Source organism: Phocoena sinus, chromosome 2 (assembly GCF_008692025.1).
Source record: "Phocoena sinus isolate mPhoSin1 chromosome 2, mPhoSin1.pri, whole genome shotgun sequence".
Classification (NCBI taxonomy): Eukaryota; Metazoa; Chordata; class Mammalia; order Artiodactyla; family Phocoenidae; genus Phocoena; species Phocoena sinus.
The window spans coordinates 89,725,152-89,742,590 of record NC_045764.1 but is presented as its reverse complement, the minus strand read 5'-3'; the positions used below and the strand labels follow the sequence as shown (position 1 = coordinate 89,742,590).

The 17,439-nt window shown below is 44.0% G+C and overlaps 1 protein-coding gene across 1 annotated transcript in view; it reads left to right on the top strand.

Moving 5' to 3' along the window:
• The window catches only part of SORD (sorbitol dehydrogenase), a 35,438-nt gene that overhangs the window by 9,936 nt on the left and 8,063 nt on the right, over positions 1-17,439 (top strand). The window contains exons 2-5 of the mRNA XM_032624364.1: positions 542-575; positions 4,434-4,598; positions 11,788-11,947; positions 16,420-16,538. Of these exons, the coding sequence (XP_032480255.1) occupies positions 542-575; positions 4,434-4,598; positions 11,788-11,947; positions 16,420-16,538 (478 nt within the window). The remainder of the gene's footprint in view (positions 1-541; positions 576-4,433; positions 4,599-11,787; positions 11,948-16,419; positions 16,539-17,439) is intronic.

The following is a 17,439-nucleotide window of genomic DNA, read 5'->3' as shown; positions in this document are numbered from 1 at the left end:
AACTCGGTGAGAGTGGGCAAAATGCAGGTCCTATGTGTTCCCAAGGGGCCTCTAAAACACCACATGGGAGGTTTTGGAAGAGAGTAACAACTATTGGTCTGTGCACTGACGTGAATGAGCGGAGCACACGCACTTTCTCCAACCTGTCTAGAGACAAAAACCCTCCTATGCAACTGCCAGAAACACCTCATCCTTGCCCTGTATGAGTTTGCCAGACCAAACAAATCTGTATCTAAGGATGTATTTTCCACATTCCATATTAGAGACCCAGAAGCATCCTTTCTCCCAAGGTGTGCAAGTAGTATACTTTTTCTTGGTCCACAGCAAATTGCACCAGTGGGTGGGATGAGGTCAGAAGTTAGAGTCAGCAGTATTCAGGGTAGCCCCTCAGGCATCTACCCAGCAGCAGTATGGTCTGAGTCTGTGTTAATTATAAGAAGAATTATTTGAAGGAAACTTTAATTTAAAAAAAAGATTGAAAATGTTCATAAGGTAAAGTTATTATGCATACTAAATGGTTTTTCTATTTTGTTTCCTTTAGGAGAACTATCCTATCCCTGAACCAGGCCCAAATGGTAGGTCCTGGGAATACTTGCCTTATATTTTATTGTTTCTTATTGTTTACCCTGGAGACACATGTGCATTGCTCATTTAGCCCTCTTTTCCTACTGTTTATTACTTAAAAGCCTCCATTTAAAACTATGCTTTTGGGCTTCCCTGGTGATGCAGTGGTTGAGAGTCCGTCTGCCGATGCAGGGGACACAGGTTCGTGCCCCGGTTGGGGAAGATCCCACATGCCGCGGAGCGGCTGGGCCCATGAACCATGGCTGCTGAGCCTGCGTGTCTGGAGCCTGTGCTCCGCAACAGGAGAGGCCACAACAGTGAGAGGCCCGTGTACTGCAAAAAACAAAAACAAAAAAAAAACTATGCTTTTGTTAGGCATTCAACGTAGTCCATTGTCCCCAGCATGACTGGATAGATTCAATCTGGCTGCTACATGAAATAAAAGAAACAGTGGTAGAACCAAGAGAGTTACCATATCAAACTGCTGACTTCTCCCAAAGAGTTTTTGACATAAAATTCTTCAATTTATGGACCAAAGGCAGAATTGTTCCTGTTTTGAACTAATGACAGAGTTACTCGGTCCTCTTTAAGCCAGAGGTTGGCTTATATTTGTGTGGCTTATATTTGGGTGGCTGAATCATGTCCTAACCCTAATCCAAACTTTGAAATGGAGTGAGTCTATAGATCTTAATCTTTTAATTACAAAAGGGAACACCCAGGAAGGTCCAGGAAGACCAGGACCTTCTGTCCGGTGGGGATGGGAGGGGCTCCATGCAGCCCTACCCTACTACCCTAATCAACCAGGAGCAGAAATCGGGTGAGCACACTGGGGCAGGGTTCCCTTCACCTTTGCTCCACTCCTTCTGGCCGAACCTGCTGAGCTGAGCTGACATGCACGTTTCCTGTACTTTTGGAGGTCATGCCACCCTCTTAGCTATGGCAGATCACAACTGACAGTTCTCTAATTCCTTCCATCTCTGGAGTCCCACAGCAGGAAGTGAGGCTGGTGGTAAGGGGCAAAGTGTCTATAGATAGCTCATCCCACACCCAGCCACTCGGTTCTCTTTCTGTCCTTGATGAGTTGGGGGTGTGCTTCCCCACCTTGTCCCACCTTACCCCAGAACTGTGGCTTCTGTGTGAACATCAGATTGAAGACAGCTTTCGTAGAGCCTCTAGAGCTTTGCTACTCAAAGGCCAGTTCGGTTACTGATCTATAGCAATAAGAATACAGACAATAGCTGTTTCTATCAGTGTTTACCAAGTAATGTATATTTAAGGCTCAGTGTTTTTACTGAGATATTACGTTCAGAGAAGTGAAAGAGACACTTCATTGTGTTCTGAAAAGTTAGTGTGGATTCCAGAGGTGGCTGTTTTGGATCCAAAGGATCCTTTACTGTTTCTCTCTCTGGAGCAGCATTCTTCTCTCTTTCTTGCCGCCCTTGAATTGGAAGGGGAAATGATGGTAAATTTCAGCTAGAGTTCTAGCAACTCAAATTTAATCTCTTATTATAAATTGGTAACTTCACAAGAGGAAACTCTGAGATAATTTTCCTAACTCGGATGACTTTTCCCTACCTTTGATCTCAGGATCCACCCTGCCACTTCTTACTCTGTTCACCAAAGCCAAGGATGAAGGGAGTTCTACAGAGCCACACCTGTTGGATCTCCCATGGTTTGTGGCAAGGGCAGTGTGTAAGACATCTGAGTGCAGAGCAGAGCTTTGGGTCTCTTTGTCTTTCTAAGGCAGAACTTTTTCTCAGGGAGATATTTTGTAATGTGGTTAACTCAGTCAGACTAGACCAATAATCCTTTGGGATTTAATTCAGCAAAGGGGCTCAGTAGCATCATTATTGTAAACTTGGAAAACTGACAAAAACAATATCACCAAATCTCACTATATTCAGACCTGTGAAGGAGAAATGCCAGTTGAAATCTTTGGATGGTTTAAATTAAAGGTGCACTTTTGAACAAAATAACAGGCATGAAGAACTCAGCCTGATAGTGCACAAAGTATTGGCAAGCCTAGATTGTGCCAGCCTCTCTCATGAATGGTTAAGAATCAAGCATAGCATATTAATTGTCTGGAAACAGTTATCTCCTAGAAAACAGTTTTTTTCTCTTAGGTAGTTGACACACTTCTTCCTACTAATAATATCTTTCATTCGGTACTAATCAGAGTTCTCCAGAGAAACAGAACTGAGAGAAAAGTTATTATTTATATTTATTTATATATAGATTTACTTTGATATAGAGAGAGACAGGGTGGGGGAAGCTGCCTAGTCTGAAATTTGTAGAGATAACCAGCAGGTTGAAACTTCAGGTAAGTCTTGTGGAGAATTCCATCTCCTTCAGGAAACCTCAGAATTCTTTTAAGCCCTTCAACTGATTGGAGGAGGCTTATTCACAGTGTGGAGGGTAATCTGCTTTACTCAAAATCTACTGGTTTAAATGTTTGTTTTATTGAGGTATAAGTGACATATAACGTTATATTAGCTTTAGGTGCACAACATAATGATTTGATATCTGTATATATTGTGAAGTGATCACCACAATGGCTAGTTAACATTTGTCATCACAAATAGTTACAAATTTCTTTACCTGTGATGAGGACTTTTTTTTTTTTTTTGGCTGCATTGTGCGGCATGTGGGATTTTAGTTCCCCGACCAGGGTTGAACCCGTGCCCCCTGCACTGGGAGTGCAGAGTCTTAACCATTGGACCGCCAGGGAAGTCCTGACGAGAACTTTTAAGATCTATTCTCTTAGCAACTCTCAAATATGCAACACAGTATTATTAACTATAGTCACTATGCTGTATATTACTTCCCTATGACTGATTTATTTTATAACTGGAAGTTTGTTCCCTTTGACCTCGTTCACCCATTTCACCCACCCTCCACTCCCTGCCTCTGGCAACCACCGTTTTCTGTGTTTGTGGAGCTTGGTACGTTTTTGTTTTGTTTTGTTTTCGGTTTTGGTTTTAGATTCCGCATATAAGTGAGATCATAAGATATTTGTCTTTCTCTGACTTATTCACTTAGCATAATGCTCTCAAGGTCCATCCATGTTGTTGCTTTTTTTTTTTCCTTTTTTTAAAAAAATTTATTTATTTTTGGCTGCATTGGGTCTTAGTTGCTGTGCATGGGCTTTCTCTAGTTGCAGCAAGCAGAGGCTACTCTTCGTTGCGGTGCGCGGGCTTCTCATTGTGGTAGCTTCTCTTGTTGAGGAGCATGGGCTCTAGGTGCGTGGGCTTCAGTAGTTGTGGCTCACGGACTGTAGAGTGCAGGCTCAGTAGTTGTGGCACACAGGCTTAGTTGCTCCGCAGCATGTGGGATCTTCCCAGACCAGCACTCGAACCCGTGTCCCCTGCATTGGCAGGTGGATTCTTAACCACTGCACCACTGGGGAAGTCCCAAGATTTCCTTTTCTTATGACTAATAGTCCACTGTGTATATATGCCACATTTACTTTGTCCATTCATCCATCGGTGGACCCTTAGATTGTTTCCATATCTTGACTATTGTAAAGCTGCAATGAACATGGATGTGCTTCAATGTTAATCACATCTAAAAAACACCTTCACAGCAACATCTAGCATTTGACCAAACAACTGGGCACCATATCCAAGCCGAGCTGATGCATAGAAGTAGCCCTCACATGCAATTATTTTGCTCTGTGGAAGCTTTCTTGCCTTACAAGACTTAATCAAGGTTGCTGTTTAGCTTGTTTTTCTCTGTCATCTAAATCTTGTACCTGGCCTTTGAAACCAAGCCCTCTCCTTCATCCAGAGGAAAAACTCCAGGGTGCCTCAGAGGGGCAGAGAGGTCCTTCCCTCCCTCACTTGTTTTTTCCTTCTCCTTTATCTTATCAGAGGTGCTGCTGAAGATGCATTCTGTTGGAATCTGCGGCTCAGATGTCCACTACTGGCAGCATGGTCGAATTGGAGATTTTGTTGTGAAAAAGCCAATGGTGCTGGGGCATGAAGCCTCAGGAACAGTTGTAAAAGTGGGATCATTGGTCAAACGCCTAAAACCAGGTCAGCAAAGCCCTTCAGCCAATGGATTTGTTTATTCATTCAACACAAATATCTGTACGTGATTTCTCAGGGTCAGGCCCTCTGTTAAACACTGGGGATACAGCAATGAACAAGACAGTCTCAGTTCCTACACACATGGATCTTATGTTCCGCAGGAGAAGGCAGCTGGGACAGACAGTAAATTAATCAAAATTGTGTTGAGGGAAGCAGAGGAGAATACAGGGTGCAATCAGTGTATACTACCCTCCAGACCCCTGGCTTGTCTGAGGAAGGACAATTAGTTCAACACCTGAAGGCAAGTAAGAAATAAGCCAAGTAAAGGGGAGGGGAAAAACGTTCCAGCCACAGGAACAACAGAATGCCTCTACATGCTAAGAACCAGGGCCTTCTATGCAGCATTGATCTTATTGGATGACTGGGAAACCACCAATGTTTTTCTAGATTTGCTTAATTCAGGGAGGAATTCTCAGCTGTGGCAGATTGTGATGTTCCCCAACTCAGTGAATTAAATCCAAGCTGTCTTAGAATAGCCAGCTGTTGGCTTTAACCTTCCTTTCCTGATGAGGCCACTTAATAGCCTGGGGATGATGGATTATTTGGGGGAAGGAGGGAGTTCTCAGGAGGTGCCGTCCTGTGTTATAAGGCTCTCTGAGCCTGGCTGCATAGCGAGGGATCCACTAGCTCTGAAGAAGCTAGACATGTGTCTCATTTGGGAATGTTAAGTCAGGCCCTCCATTTGTCATCAGTGAAGTCGAGAAAGCCACTGAAGTTTTGCAGGGTTATCCCAAAATGGAAGGTTCATAGCTTCCAACAGCCACTGATTGGTTCTTACCTGTGGGACAAGGTCTCTAAATATAAGTCATAATAGGAAGTGGGCTTCTCTAAATTTAAGTTATAACAAGCGCTTAATCAGCATCTACAGTGGGTCCAGCCTTGTGCCCAGTGCTTTGGAGGATATAGAATATTGAGAAGGTATGATCCCTGGATGCTTCAGTATAGTTGAGGAGACCAGATATCAGGATATACATAAATACTTATATACATAAAAACCTATATATATATACATGTGATTATTTTAAGTTGCTGATCTCTTAAGTTTAAATGCATTTTAACAATCCTTCATTTTTACTCCCCCAGTCCAATGTTCAATGTTTTTGACATCATATTTTACATATTTTTGTTTTGTGTATCCCTTAACTTCTCATTATGGATATAGATGACTTTACTACTTTTGTCTTTTAACCTTCCTCCTGTCTTTATGAGTGATTGATCTACTATCTTTACTGTATATTTGCCTTTAACAATAACATTTTTCCTTTCATAATTTTCAAATTTCTAGTTGTGGTTTTATTTTCCACTTAATGAAGTCCCTTTAACATTTCTTGTAAAGCCATTTTAGTAGTGCTGAACTCTTTTAGCTTTTGCTTGCTTAGAAGACTCTTGATCTCTGTTTCAAATCTGAATGATAGTCTTGCCAGGTAGAATATTCTTATTCCTGGTTGTAGATTTTTCCCTTTCATTACTTTTAATATATCATGTCACTCCTCTCTGGTCTGCAGAGTTTCTGCTGAAAAGTCAGCTAGCTGACAGTTTCATAGGAGTTCCCTTGTATGTCACTAGTTCCTTTTCTCTTTAAGTTTTGCTTTGGGTTGATCTTGTTTGAGAGTCTGTACTTTCTGGACCTGCATATCTGTTTCCTTTCCCATGTTAGGGAAGTTTTCAGCTATCATTTATTCAAATAAGTTCTCTGCCTTTTTCTCTCTCTCTTCTTTTTCTAGGACCTTTATAATGTGAATGTTAGTATGTTTGATGTTCCAGAGATCTCTTAAACTATCCTTGTTTTTTTAAAATAAATAAATAAATAAATAAATTTATTTATTTATTTTGGGCTGCATTGGGTCTTCATTGATGCACAGGGGCTTTCTCTAGTTGTGGCGAGTGGGGGCTACTCTTTGTTGTGGTGCGTGGGCTTCTCACTGCAGTGGTTTCTCTTGTCGCGGAGCACGGGCTCTAGGCATGCAGGCTCAATAGTTGTGGCTCGTGGGCTCTAGAGCGCAGGCTCAGTAGCTGTGGTGCACGGGCTTTGTTGCTCCACAGCATGTGGGATCTTCCCGGACCAGGGCTCGAACCTGTGTCCCCTGCATTGGCAGGCAGATTCTTAACCACTGTGCCACCTGGAAAGTCCCAAACTATCCTTGTTTTAAAGAATTTTTTTTTCTTCTACTACTCTGTCTTCCAGCTCACTGATCCATTCCTCTGTATCATCTAATCTGTTGATTACTTCTAGTGTTTTTTTGTTTTGTTTTGTTTTAGGTGGAAAGGAAAGCTTGCTTTATTTTGGATGCAGGCAACCAAGGTGCAGGGAGGGGGGGGAGAGCGGACGCCTGTCCAAAGGCCGACTCCTCCCTCTGACAATCAGTTGGCTACAGCTTTTATAGACAGAGGGAGGGGGCTACATGCAAAAACAACACAGTCGGCTCTGACAGTCATCTTGAAACTAATCAGGAGGTGGTCTGATCAGGGTCATCTTGATTTAAGTACATTTAGGCTTCAGTTCCAGGGTCGGTTTGTTCCCATTTCCTTGAAGCCAGTTCTCGGAGTTGTGGCAGCTTATGTCATGGCTTCAGTCTGGTCGTCATGTAGTTAATACTTTCCACCTGGAAGGGGGTTTCAGTATCTATAAGACAGCTCACAGGATATGGCTCAGAATATTACCTATAGCCCTTGAGAAGGAACTAAAGTTCCTTGAGTATGCTTAATGACTAAATTATTATTATTTGTTCTCCCTTGACTGTTTTCCTTTGTTTCTGCATTTTCTCACTTCTCTCGTTAAACTTATTCTTTGGCTGAAGTTTTTCCACAGACAAAAGGCAGGCTGAGGACATGGGGAGAAGGACCATAGTAGGGTCCTGCTCTGTTTCAACATTGTCAGATCATATTAAAAAATGTTGTCTATAGGGAACCCCTTTTAAAATATAAATATTTAAATAGATTACAAATAAAAATATATAAAACGTTAGCATGCACACACTACTCAAGAGAAAGCCAGTGACTATATTAATATCATAAAACTTGTAATTCAGAGCAAAGAATATTACAAGGGATAAAGAGAAGTATTACAAAAATTCACCAGAAAGACATAATAATTCTATATTGATGTACCTAACAGTAAAACTTCAAAATATACCAAGGAAAGACTTACAGAATGAAAGGAGAAATAGACACGTCTATATTTATAGTTGGAGACTTCAGTATTCCTCTCTAAAAAAACTGATAAAACAGGAAGATGGAAAAATCAGAAAGGATACGGAACACCTGAATAATACTAAAGTCAACTTGACCTAATTGCCATTTTTAGAACATACCACCTAAAAGCAACAGAATGCACATTTTTTTTCAAGTACACGTAGAACATTCACCATGATAGAACATGTTTTGGGAAATAAAACCTCAACAAATTTAGAAGAATTTAAGTCATACAAAATACATTTTCTGATCATAATGGAATTAAACTAGAAATCAATAACAGAAGGATATCTGGAAAACTCCCAAATATGTGGAAGTTAAATGACACTCATCTAAATAAACCACATGTCTAAGAAGAAGTCACTAAGTAAACTAAAAGAAATTTTTTTGAAATTAAAGGTAATAAAAAAAACAATGACAGTTGTGGGATGTGACTAAAGTAGTGTCTGGGGGAAGTTTATAGCATTCGATTCTTATATTAAAAATAAGAAAAGTCCCAACTCAGTGATGTATACTTCCACCTCGTATCCTACGTGAAAATAAAAGTCAGATGGAGTAGTAAATAACTTTATTCAGAAAGGCAAATCTTCTAAAACTATTATAAGGAAATTTGGGAGGGAGCTCAAGGGAAGATTGTAGGGGTACAGCGCAGTTTTTGATTTTCCATATTACCCTGCTAGTGTTGGAGAGTCTCCTGCAGAGGCAGGGGGCGGCTGTGGCTCACCGCGGGGACAAGGACACTGGCAGCAGAAGTTCTGGAAAGTACTCCTTGGCGTGAGCCCTCCCAGAGTCCGCCATTAGCCCCACCAGAGTCTCTAGTGTATTTATTTTTAATTTCAGTTATTGTATTCTTCAGCTCTGTTTGGTTCTTCTTTATATTTTCTAACTCTTCATTAAACTTCTCACTGTGTTCATCCATTCGTCTCCCAAGTTCATTGAGCAACTTTATGATCATTACCTTGAACTAACTCTTTATTGGGTAGATGCTTATCTCCACTTCACTTAGTTCTTCTGAGGTTTTATCTTGTTCTTTTGTTTAGAACATAATCTTCTACCGCCTCATTTTGCCCAATTCTGTTTTTATTCCTATACATTAGTTAGATCAGTTTCATTTCCCAATCTTAGAGAATTAGACTGATGTAGGAGATATACTGTGGGGCCAGCAGCACGCTCCCTCTGGTCACCAGAGGGGTGTCACCTATGTGGGCAGCATGGGGCCTTCTGTTGTGGCATGCTGACTACTGTGGGTTGGTGGGTCTGGTTCCTGGCCTAGTTGGCGGCCATGCCCTGCTTTGTGCCGAGGCTGCCAGCCACTGGTAGCTGAGGCTGAGTCCTGGCATGGCTGGCTGTGCAGCCTGTGGGGTCCGGGGACTGGTTCTGACTGGTTGGTGGGCACGTAAGCCCTTTGCACTAATAGGCAAGAGGGAGAACTCCAAAATGGCACTTGTTAGCACCAGTGTTCTTGTGGTAGAACAGGCTCCCCCAAATTGCTGCTGCCACCATCTATGTTCCCAGAAGGAGTCCCATTTACCTCCTGCCTCTCTGGGAAGCTCTCCAAGATTAGCAAGTGGTTACTGCCTCTGGGCTTCCCTGGTGGCGCAGTGGTTGAGAGTCCGCCTGCCGATGCAGGGGACATGGGTTCGTGCCCCGGTCCGGGAAGATCCCACATGCCACGGAGCGGCTGTGCCCATGCGCCATGGCTGCTGAGCCTGCGCATCCGGAGCCTGTGCTCCACAACGGGAGAGGCCACAGCAGTGAGAGGCCAGCGTACCACAAAAAAAAAAAAAAATTACTGCTTCTGTGCTGGGTCTCAGTGTGTGAGATTTTGTGAGTGCCCTTTAATAGTGAAGTCTCTGTTTCCTACAGCCCCCTCTGGCTGTCTTGTACAAAAGTCTTGTTGGCCTTCAAAGTAGATGTTTTGGGGATTCGTCTTCCCAGTGTAGGACCCCTGAGCTGGGGAGCCCGATGTGGGGCTCTGACCTTGGATTCTCTTGGAGGAGAACCTCTGCATTTGTAATTATTCTCCTGTTTGTGGGTTGCCTACCCAGAGGTGTGGGTCTTGACTATACTGTATCTCTGCCCCTCATACCCATCTGTTGTAGTTCCTTCTTCATATCTTTAGTTGTGGAAAATCTTTTCTGCTAGTTCTCATTGATAGTTACTCTGTAAATGTAATTTTGGTGTGCCTATGGGAGAAGGTGAGCTTAGGTTCTTTTTACTCTGCCATCTTGGTCACATCCTCCTGCCTTTTTATCTTATTGTTTGAATTTCCTCTGTGATAGTACCACCTCAGATAATTATAACAATGATAAATTCAATAAAGATTGTTATTAATGCTACTATATGTTACTACTACTACAATCACCATCACTACTGGTACTTTTAATGTGTACTTACTACATACCAGGACTACACTATCCAGTAAGTCCTTTGAACACAAAAGACTTATAAAAATAGCTTAACATGTCTCTGCTTGGTGAAGGGCAGACCTCTCACAGGTTCTTCTCAGGCTCCTAACACAGTCCTCAGGCACAGGTGGGCCCTAACTCTGTTAGTACGCCCTCTGGGGGTGGGGTGGGGATTGGCTGGGAAGGGACTTGAAGGAATGAAATTTCTGAGGTAGTGTTAATGTTCTTTGTCTTGATGGGAGTTTACATTACACAAGTGAATGCCTTTATCAGCTTCATCTAATGATCTACTTAATATTTGTGCATTTTGTCAGCATCTAAACTTTACCTTAATAAGGAACCATAAACAAGTTCTGAAGTCTAATGATATGCAAGCTGAAGTATAATGATAGGAAGCTGAGTGATGTGTACCCATGTGTGCAACCTACTTTGAAATGCATTAGAAAAGAAGATGAATTGATGGATGGAAGAGAGATGGATAGATGGGATGGATATGTGATAAAGTGAATGTAGTTAATTTTTTTTTTTTTTAAGTACCAAGGATCTTTATTCTCAGGGCTGATATTGAATCTGTGGTTGCAGGTAATATGTCACTATTTTGAGAATAAAATTTCTCGTTATCTTCATTCTTTGCAAGTCTCCAGCCACAAAGTTACACACTATTCTCATAACAAGATAAGTGAATCAGGCTAGAAGGGGATTAAGGAGGTACACTGATGATAAAAGCAAAGGGGAGCAAACACTTCTACAAGCATATTGTCCCAGTTACCTTGAAGGTTAAGTTTCAGATTAATTTGTAGCTAAATGTTAATTGAAGAAACCAAGTTGAGAACATCTGTGTGCTCACCATACAGTTCTTTCAACTTTGCTGTACATTTGAAAATTTTCATACTAAGAAGATGCAAGAGCCAATTCTAAAGCTGGGTTTCCAAGTGGGCATAGTGAGACACAGAATAGAAGTACAATAGAGCTGGCCATTCACAAGCCTGAAAGTTACTCTGCTGTACCCGAGTCTGAGGCCTCTGTGGGTCATTTGCCTTAGTGGTTCTGCTAACCAGGAATCAGTTATTGTCTAGGAGACTGAACATAAAACATGCCATCATTATGACTCCCTTCAGCATATTATCAAAACAGGTGAAGCAAAAAATGCCTGCAAATTCCACACACTAGCCACCTCTTTCACAGCAGTTTGAAATGGGAACTAAACCTGGCTTGATGGGACTGGTTGTGTGTTTCCCAAGCTGGGAGGTGGCTGTGGAGCTGGAGGGGCAAGTTGGCTTGCTCCATGAGCCAATAAAAGAGCAGGCAGGCCAAACTAGCCTGTGAAGAGGCGGACTGGTCATTTTCTTCCAGAGTGTATGTGCTGCATTTGGTATTTCCTTTGCAGGCACTAATGAGCTGGGCTTGCCTGGCGTACCCTGGGTCCCCAGTGGGGAGGGAGGCTCATTCGGCCAGATTCCCCTGCTGGCATCTGTCCATGAGCACGTGTCTCTTCACAGCATCTCTGCCCCGCCTGTGTGTTTTTTTCCCCCCAGGTGATCGTGTTGCCATCGAGCCTGGTGCTCCCCGAGAAGCTGATGAATTCTGCAAGATTGGCCGATACAATCTGTCACCAACCATTTTCTTCTGTGCCACGCCCCCTGATGACGGGAACCTCTGCCGGTTCTACAAGCACAATGCTAACTTCTGCTACAAGTTAGTGCCCATGGCCCAGCTGTGCCACCTGGGACCTCTTCTCCAATGTTTGTTTGGTGCTCTTTCTTCTAGTTTCCTATAGTGATTTCTTCATTCTTTTTAGCTCATAATTCTAGACATGAGGCATCCCTTGGCAGGCCTGCCCTTCTTGGAGGCATTGAGGGAGGGTAGCCTGACTACGGCTAAGACTGACTCACAGTGCTTGCTTTTTAGTCTTTCACTCTAACTTTCCCTCACATAGAGCCATAATAGAAAACCATTGCTGAAATCACTCACTCCTCTCCAGCCATCTTGGAGATAATTTATTGTAGTTGTCCTCCATTATTGGTTTCCACTGCAGCGATGAGAAAGAGATCTTGTAACAGTAGAAACCTTGGCAACAACTAGGATTTACTGTGGTGTGGAGCCAGGGCAATTTGAGCTTTGGGACCCTGGATCCACTGCCTCCTAGTGAGTGACTTTGAGGAAATGACTTAACCTTCTTCTGCTTCAGTCTCTTTTTTTTTTTTTGCGGTATGCGGGCCTCTCAATGTTGTGGCCTCTCCCGTTGCAGAGCACAGGCTCAGCGGCCATGGCTCACAGGCCCAGCCACTCCGCGGCATGTGGGATCTTCCTGGACTGGGGCATGAACCTGTGTCCCCTGCATCGGCAGGTGGACTCTCAACCACTGTGCCACCAGGGAAGCCCTGCTTCAGTCTCCTTTAATCTCTTGAATAAGGAAATGCACATAAAGTCACAATTATTGTTTGTTTTTTTGTTTATTTTTGGTTGCGTTGGGTCTTTGTTGCTGTGCGTGGGCTTTCTCTAGTTGTGTTGAGCGGGAACCACTCTTCGTTGCAGTGCATGGGCTTCTCATTGTGGTGGCTTCTCCTGTTGTGGAGCACTGGCTCTAGGCGCATGGGCTTCAGTAGTTGTGGCACGCAGGCTCAGTAGTTGTGGCGCACGGGCTTAGTTGTTCTGCGGCATGTGGGATCTTCCCGGACCAGGGCTCGAACCCTTGTCCCCTGCATTGGCAGATGGATTCCTAACCACTGTGCCACCAGGGATGTCCCCACAATTATTGTTATTACGTGCCTGGCCTTGTGCTAATAAGTGCTTTGCATGCCTTATTTAACTTTCATAACTGTAATGGCGAGGTGGGCACCAGTATTGCAGTATTGTGTGAGAGTCAGCAGAGGCAGGAGAAGGCTAACTGGCTAATTGGCTTGAACACAGAACACAACCAGGAGTCAAGCTGGGGTGGCTGTGATTCTCAAGCTCCTGCCCTGTGCTCAGTACCCTACCTCAACTCTCAAAGTGATTTGGGGAAGTTGTGTCTGGCAGAAGCAGAGGGCTATACCTTCTGCATGGGCCCCAGCCCATGGAGCTCTGGGATGCTGCTTTCCTTCTGAACCGACCAGGCACATTTTCCTCCTACCCCAGCCTGGCCCCGGCAGTCACTCTTTTGGCTAGGATGGGGCTTGTCTTTTGAAGTCCAGGTGCCAGTCACAGGGGCGGTCTGACAGATCTGAGTTTTCTAGTGTCTACTGGAAGCCTTGAGAGGAGTCACAGGCCAGGGACCTCGTGATGAGTTTAAGTCAGCACTCTAGGAGAGAGCAGTTTACCTGCGCAGAGTCCACCTTTGAGCAAGTGGTTCTTGAATCTTCCCACTTTTTCTGGGTCCTTTCCAAGTCAAAGTGGCAAACAGGTGTTTCGTGGAAGGCAGAAGAGCATGGCGGTAAAGCTTGAGACTAACCACTGGTCTTTCCCATTTGCCAGCTGTGTGACCTTGAGCAAGATACTTAAACTTTGTAACCTCAGTCTCCTGTGCAATGGAAATAATAGCATCGCCATGATGAAATGCATAGAATTAGTGATGGGATTCAGTGGGAAAAGCATATTGAGTACTCAGCACGAGGCCTGGCACTGAAGAGGAGCTCAGTAAACAGTGCCATGATGTGTCATAGCTATGGCCTTGTATCTGGTGGATGTTACAGGGATAGGCCTGAAAAGGAGGCTTGCACTGGGAATCGGGGTCGGGGGTTGGGGGTGCAAGTGGTTTGCAGGGAATGGTGTGGGAGGAAGTGTTCTGGTTGGCAATGGCAAGGGGAGGGCTGTGGAGGGCCTCTAGGGGACATGCAACCCCTACCTTTCCTCTTCTCCTGGGGTACTTTGTATCTATGTCCTCAGCCCAGCCCTGGATCTACACCCTTCTCTCTGGTTTCTCTTTGTGCAGATTTGTACACTGCCACACCTTCTTTATTTTCCGACCCACCTTATTTTCTTTCTGTCTTCCTGCTTCCCCCTTGGCTTCTTGATCATTCTTTTTTTTTTTTTTTTTTTTTTTTTTGCGGTACGCAGGCCTCTCACTGTTGCGGCCTCTCCCGTTGCAGAGCACAGGCTCCGGACGCACAGGCTCAGCGGCCATGGCTCACAGGCCCAGCCGCTTCATGACATGTGGGATCTTCCCGGACCGGGGCACGAACCCATGTCCCCTGCATCAGCAGGCGGACTCTCAACCACTGCGCCACCAGGGAAGCCCTTGATCATTCTTTAACCCTTTTTCCTATTTCCTGGATCCCATTGTGAAAACCACCAAGTTGCTTTGTCATTTTCTGGTGTTTATAAAATCATGAACAATTAGGGCCGGGAAGAAACTCATCCCCTTTCCCTCAACCTCCACTGAACAAGGTTGGGGAAGGAGGACCCAGTAACTCTCCCCAGGTCAGTGGCAAAAGGGCTGGACCCCAGGACTCTGGCAACGGCTGCATGTGTGATAAGGCAGCATCTGCCTAATCAGTGGAATAATCTCCCACGTAACAATCCTCTCTCATCACCATCCCCAATCCCATTTCTCCCTGGTATTCTTATTCCAAAGGGAAGTCAGAGCAGAAGATGAGAGGAGCACACAGTTCCTGACCACAGGCCACCCTCTGTTTAGCCCCAGCACCAGCTTTGGGGGAGGCCCAAATGTGAAGAGGCAGGACTGTTGGAGAGAGTGTGTGTGACTGAGGGTCCTTGAGAGAGTTTGGGAATCTTCATTATTTCACTTCAAACTCTTCCCCCTTATTTGGAATTGATGGGGTAGGTTTGGTGGGTAGAAGGGATGATGACAGTCAGAGCAAGAGAGTGGATTGGCATGTGGGAAATGATATGAGAGAAGCAGAGGGGAGGGGAGATAAAAGGGGTGGTGGGCACCAGTCAGGCCGAATGCAGGCCTTGTTATTTATTCTGTGGAGGATCAGGAACAGAAGGATCATGGGGATCAGCACATGGTTTGGCTGCCACTTTTTTCTCTTTTTGGAACTTGAGGGTTTTCACGTTCTTGCGTGTGGAGGTTGTGGATGTGCTGAATAAATACTGGGCAGTGGGGAGCTAGCAGAAGTTAGATATTAACTACGGAGCTGCTTGTACCGAGAGGCAGCCGATGCGGGACAGGCAGAGGATATGGAATCAGGAGATCTGGGTTTAAGTCTTGCTCTTCTGCTCACTAGCCTTGTAACCTTGGGCAGGTCTCTCAATGTCTTCAGCTTCAGTTCTGCTTCTGTAGAATAAAGTTTAAAACAAAGCCTGTCCGTGAATTCCCTGGTAGTCCAGTGGTTAGGACTCTGGGCTTTCACTGCCAAGGGCCTGGGTTCAATCCCTGGTCTGGGAGCGACGATTCTGCAAGCCTTATGGCCAAAAAAAAACACCACCAACAACAACAAAGCCTGCCCTTACTGCCTGACAAGTTCATGGTGAGGATTAAATGAGACATGGAGGAGAAAGCTCTCTAAATCTGTAAAGCATTATGCAAATATTTGCTGTCTTCATCAGTGGGATGGTTAAGAGGGTCAAGGTGCCAGTGGACAGGGAAGTGAAAATCAAGAACCCAGTGGCAAAGGTAACACAGCACTTAATCTGCTTAACCAATCCAGGGACAGCCAAGCAGCTGCTGCTATCAGATGTGGTTCTTCTGAAGTGTGTAATATGGGAGACAATGTACAGAGTGAAGTCAGCTTCTAATCACTGTTTCGCAAAGCTGCTGATAGTCTGGATTGTTTGCTTAAACGAAACCAGAAAGGTTATAAATTTGAGAAGCAGATGAAATGCTGGAATGGTGTTAAGTTAAACCCTTGTGAATGAACTTTTCATCTATGAATGACAGCCACACCACACTTTATCTTGGATAGCATTTTCAGAGGGGAGCAGTATGATATGGGCTCTGGAATCAGACATATCTGGCTTCCAGTTCAAACCCTTTAAGCCTCTCAGTACTCACTGGTTTTGAATTTTTGGAGCAAGTCATTTAATCCTCCAAGGCTTGGTTTCCTCATCTGTAAAATGGGAATAATAATATCTACCACAGAACTATTCTGAGGATTTACATGAGTGAATGTATGTAAATTGCTTAGCACATTGCCCAGCACATAAATTAAAGCTCAATAAATATTAGCTATTGTTATTGCTGTTAACCCGGAGGGACTAACTAAGTGTGTTGAATGACTCCTTAGACTTCCTGACAATGTCACCTTTGAGGAAGGGGCCCTGATTGAGCCACTGTCTGTGGGGATCCATGCCTGCCGGCGAGCTGGAGTCACCCTGGGGCACAAGGTCTTTGTGTGCGGAGCTGGTAAGAAACAGATGACACCCTGGTTGTGAGTTCATTAAAGGGGAATGTGGGGATCCCTCTGCCCATTTCATTCCCCCTCCAAGGGATGAAATTGGTCCTAGAATCTTTCCGGGTTAGGGAGGATCACAGTGTCCCATTCCTTCAATGACACGCACTTTGCTAGATAAATATCTGCAGGCATGGTAGTAACCAATGTTATTTCCTAGGCAACATAACCCTTTTGTTCACTTAAAGAATGCAATTTGGGATTATTTTTCAACCCTTGACAGGAAACTAGGGAGATATTTTTGGTAGTAAAGGGAAGGGCAACTTTTGGAACTTTCAAATCATCCTAGAGAACTGGTCTCCTGGTCCTTCCAGAATGAGGCAGCCCATGCTTATGACCAGCAGAAGGAGTGGGGTCCAGCCCACTGTGAGTCAGCACTCTGCCCACATTGGCTTGCAGCTAGCTGCCTTCTTCCTCCCCTGCTTCCAGTTGCTTGAACAAGCCTAGCAGCCTCAGACTGAATCATCTAGGCTTCTAACTGCTTCTGGTGACCCAAAGAACATGCTTCACTCCTTGTGGGTGTGATCTTGTATTCCTCATACACTTTTATTTTCTTATGGAGGTATAACTGACATATAACATTATATTAGTTTCAGGTGTACAACATAATGATTTGATATTTGTATATATTGCAAAATGATCACCACAGTAAGTCTAGTTAACATGTCATCACACAGTTATAATTTTTTTTTTCTTATGATAAGAACTTTTAAGATCTATTCTCTTAGCAACTTTCATATATGCAATACAGTATTAACTATAATCACCATGCTGTACATTAGATAACCAGGACTTATTTATTTTATAACTGGAAGTTTGTACCTTTTGACCCTCTTCATCCATTTCACTGCTGCC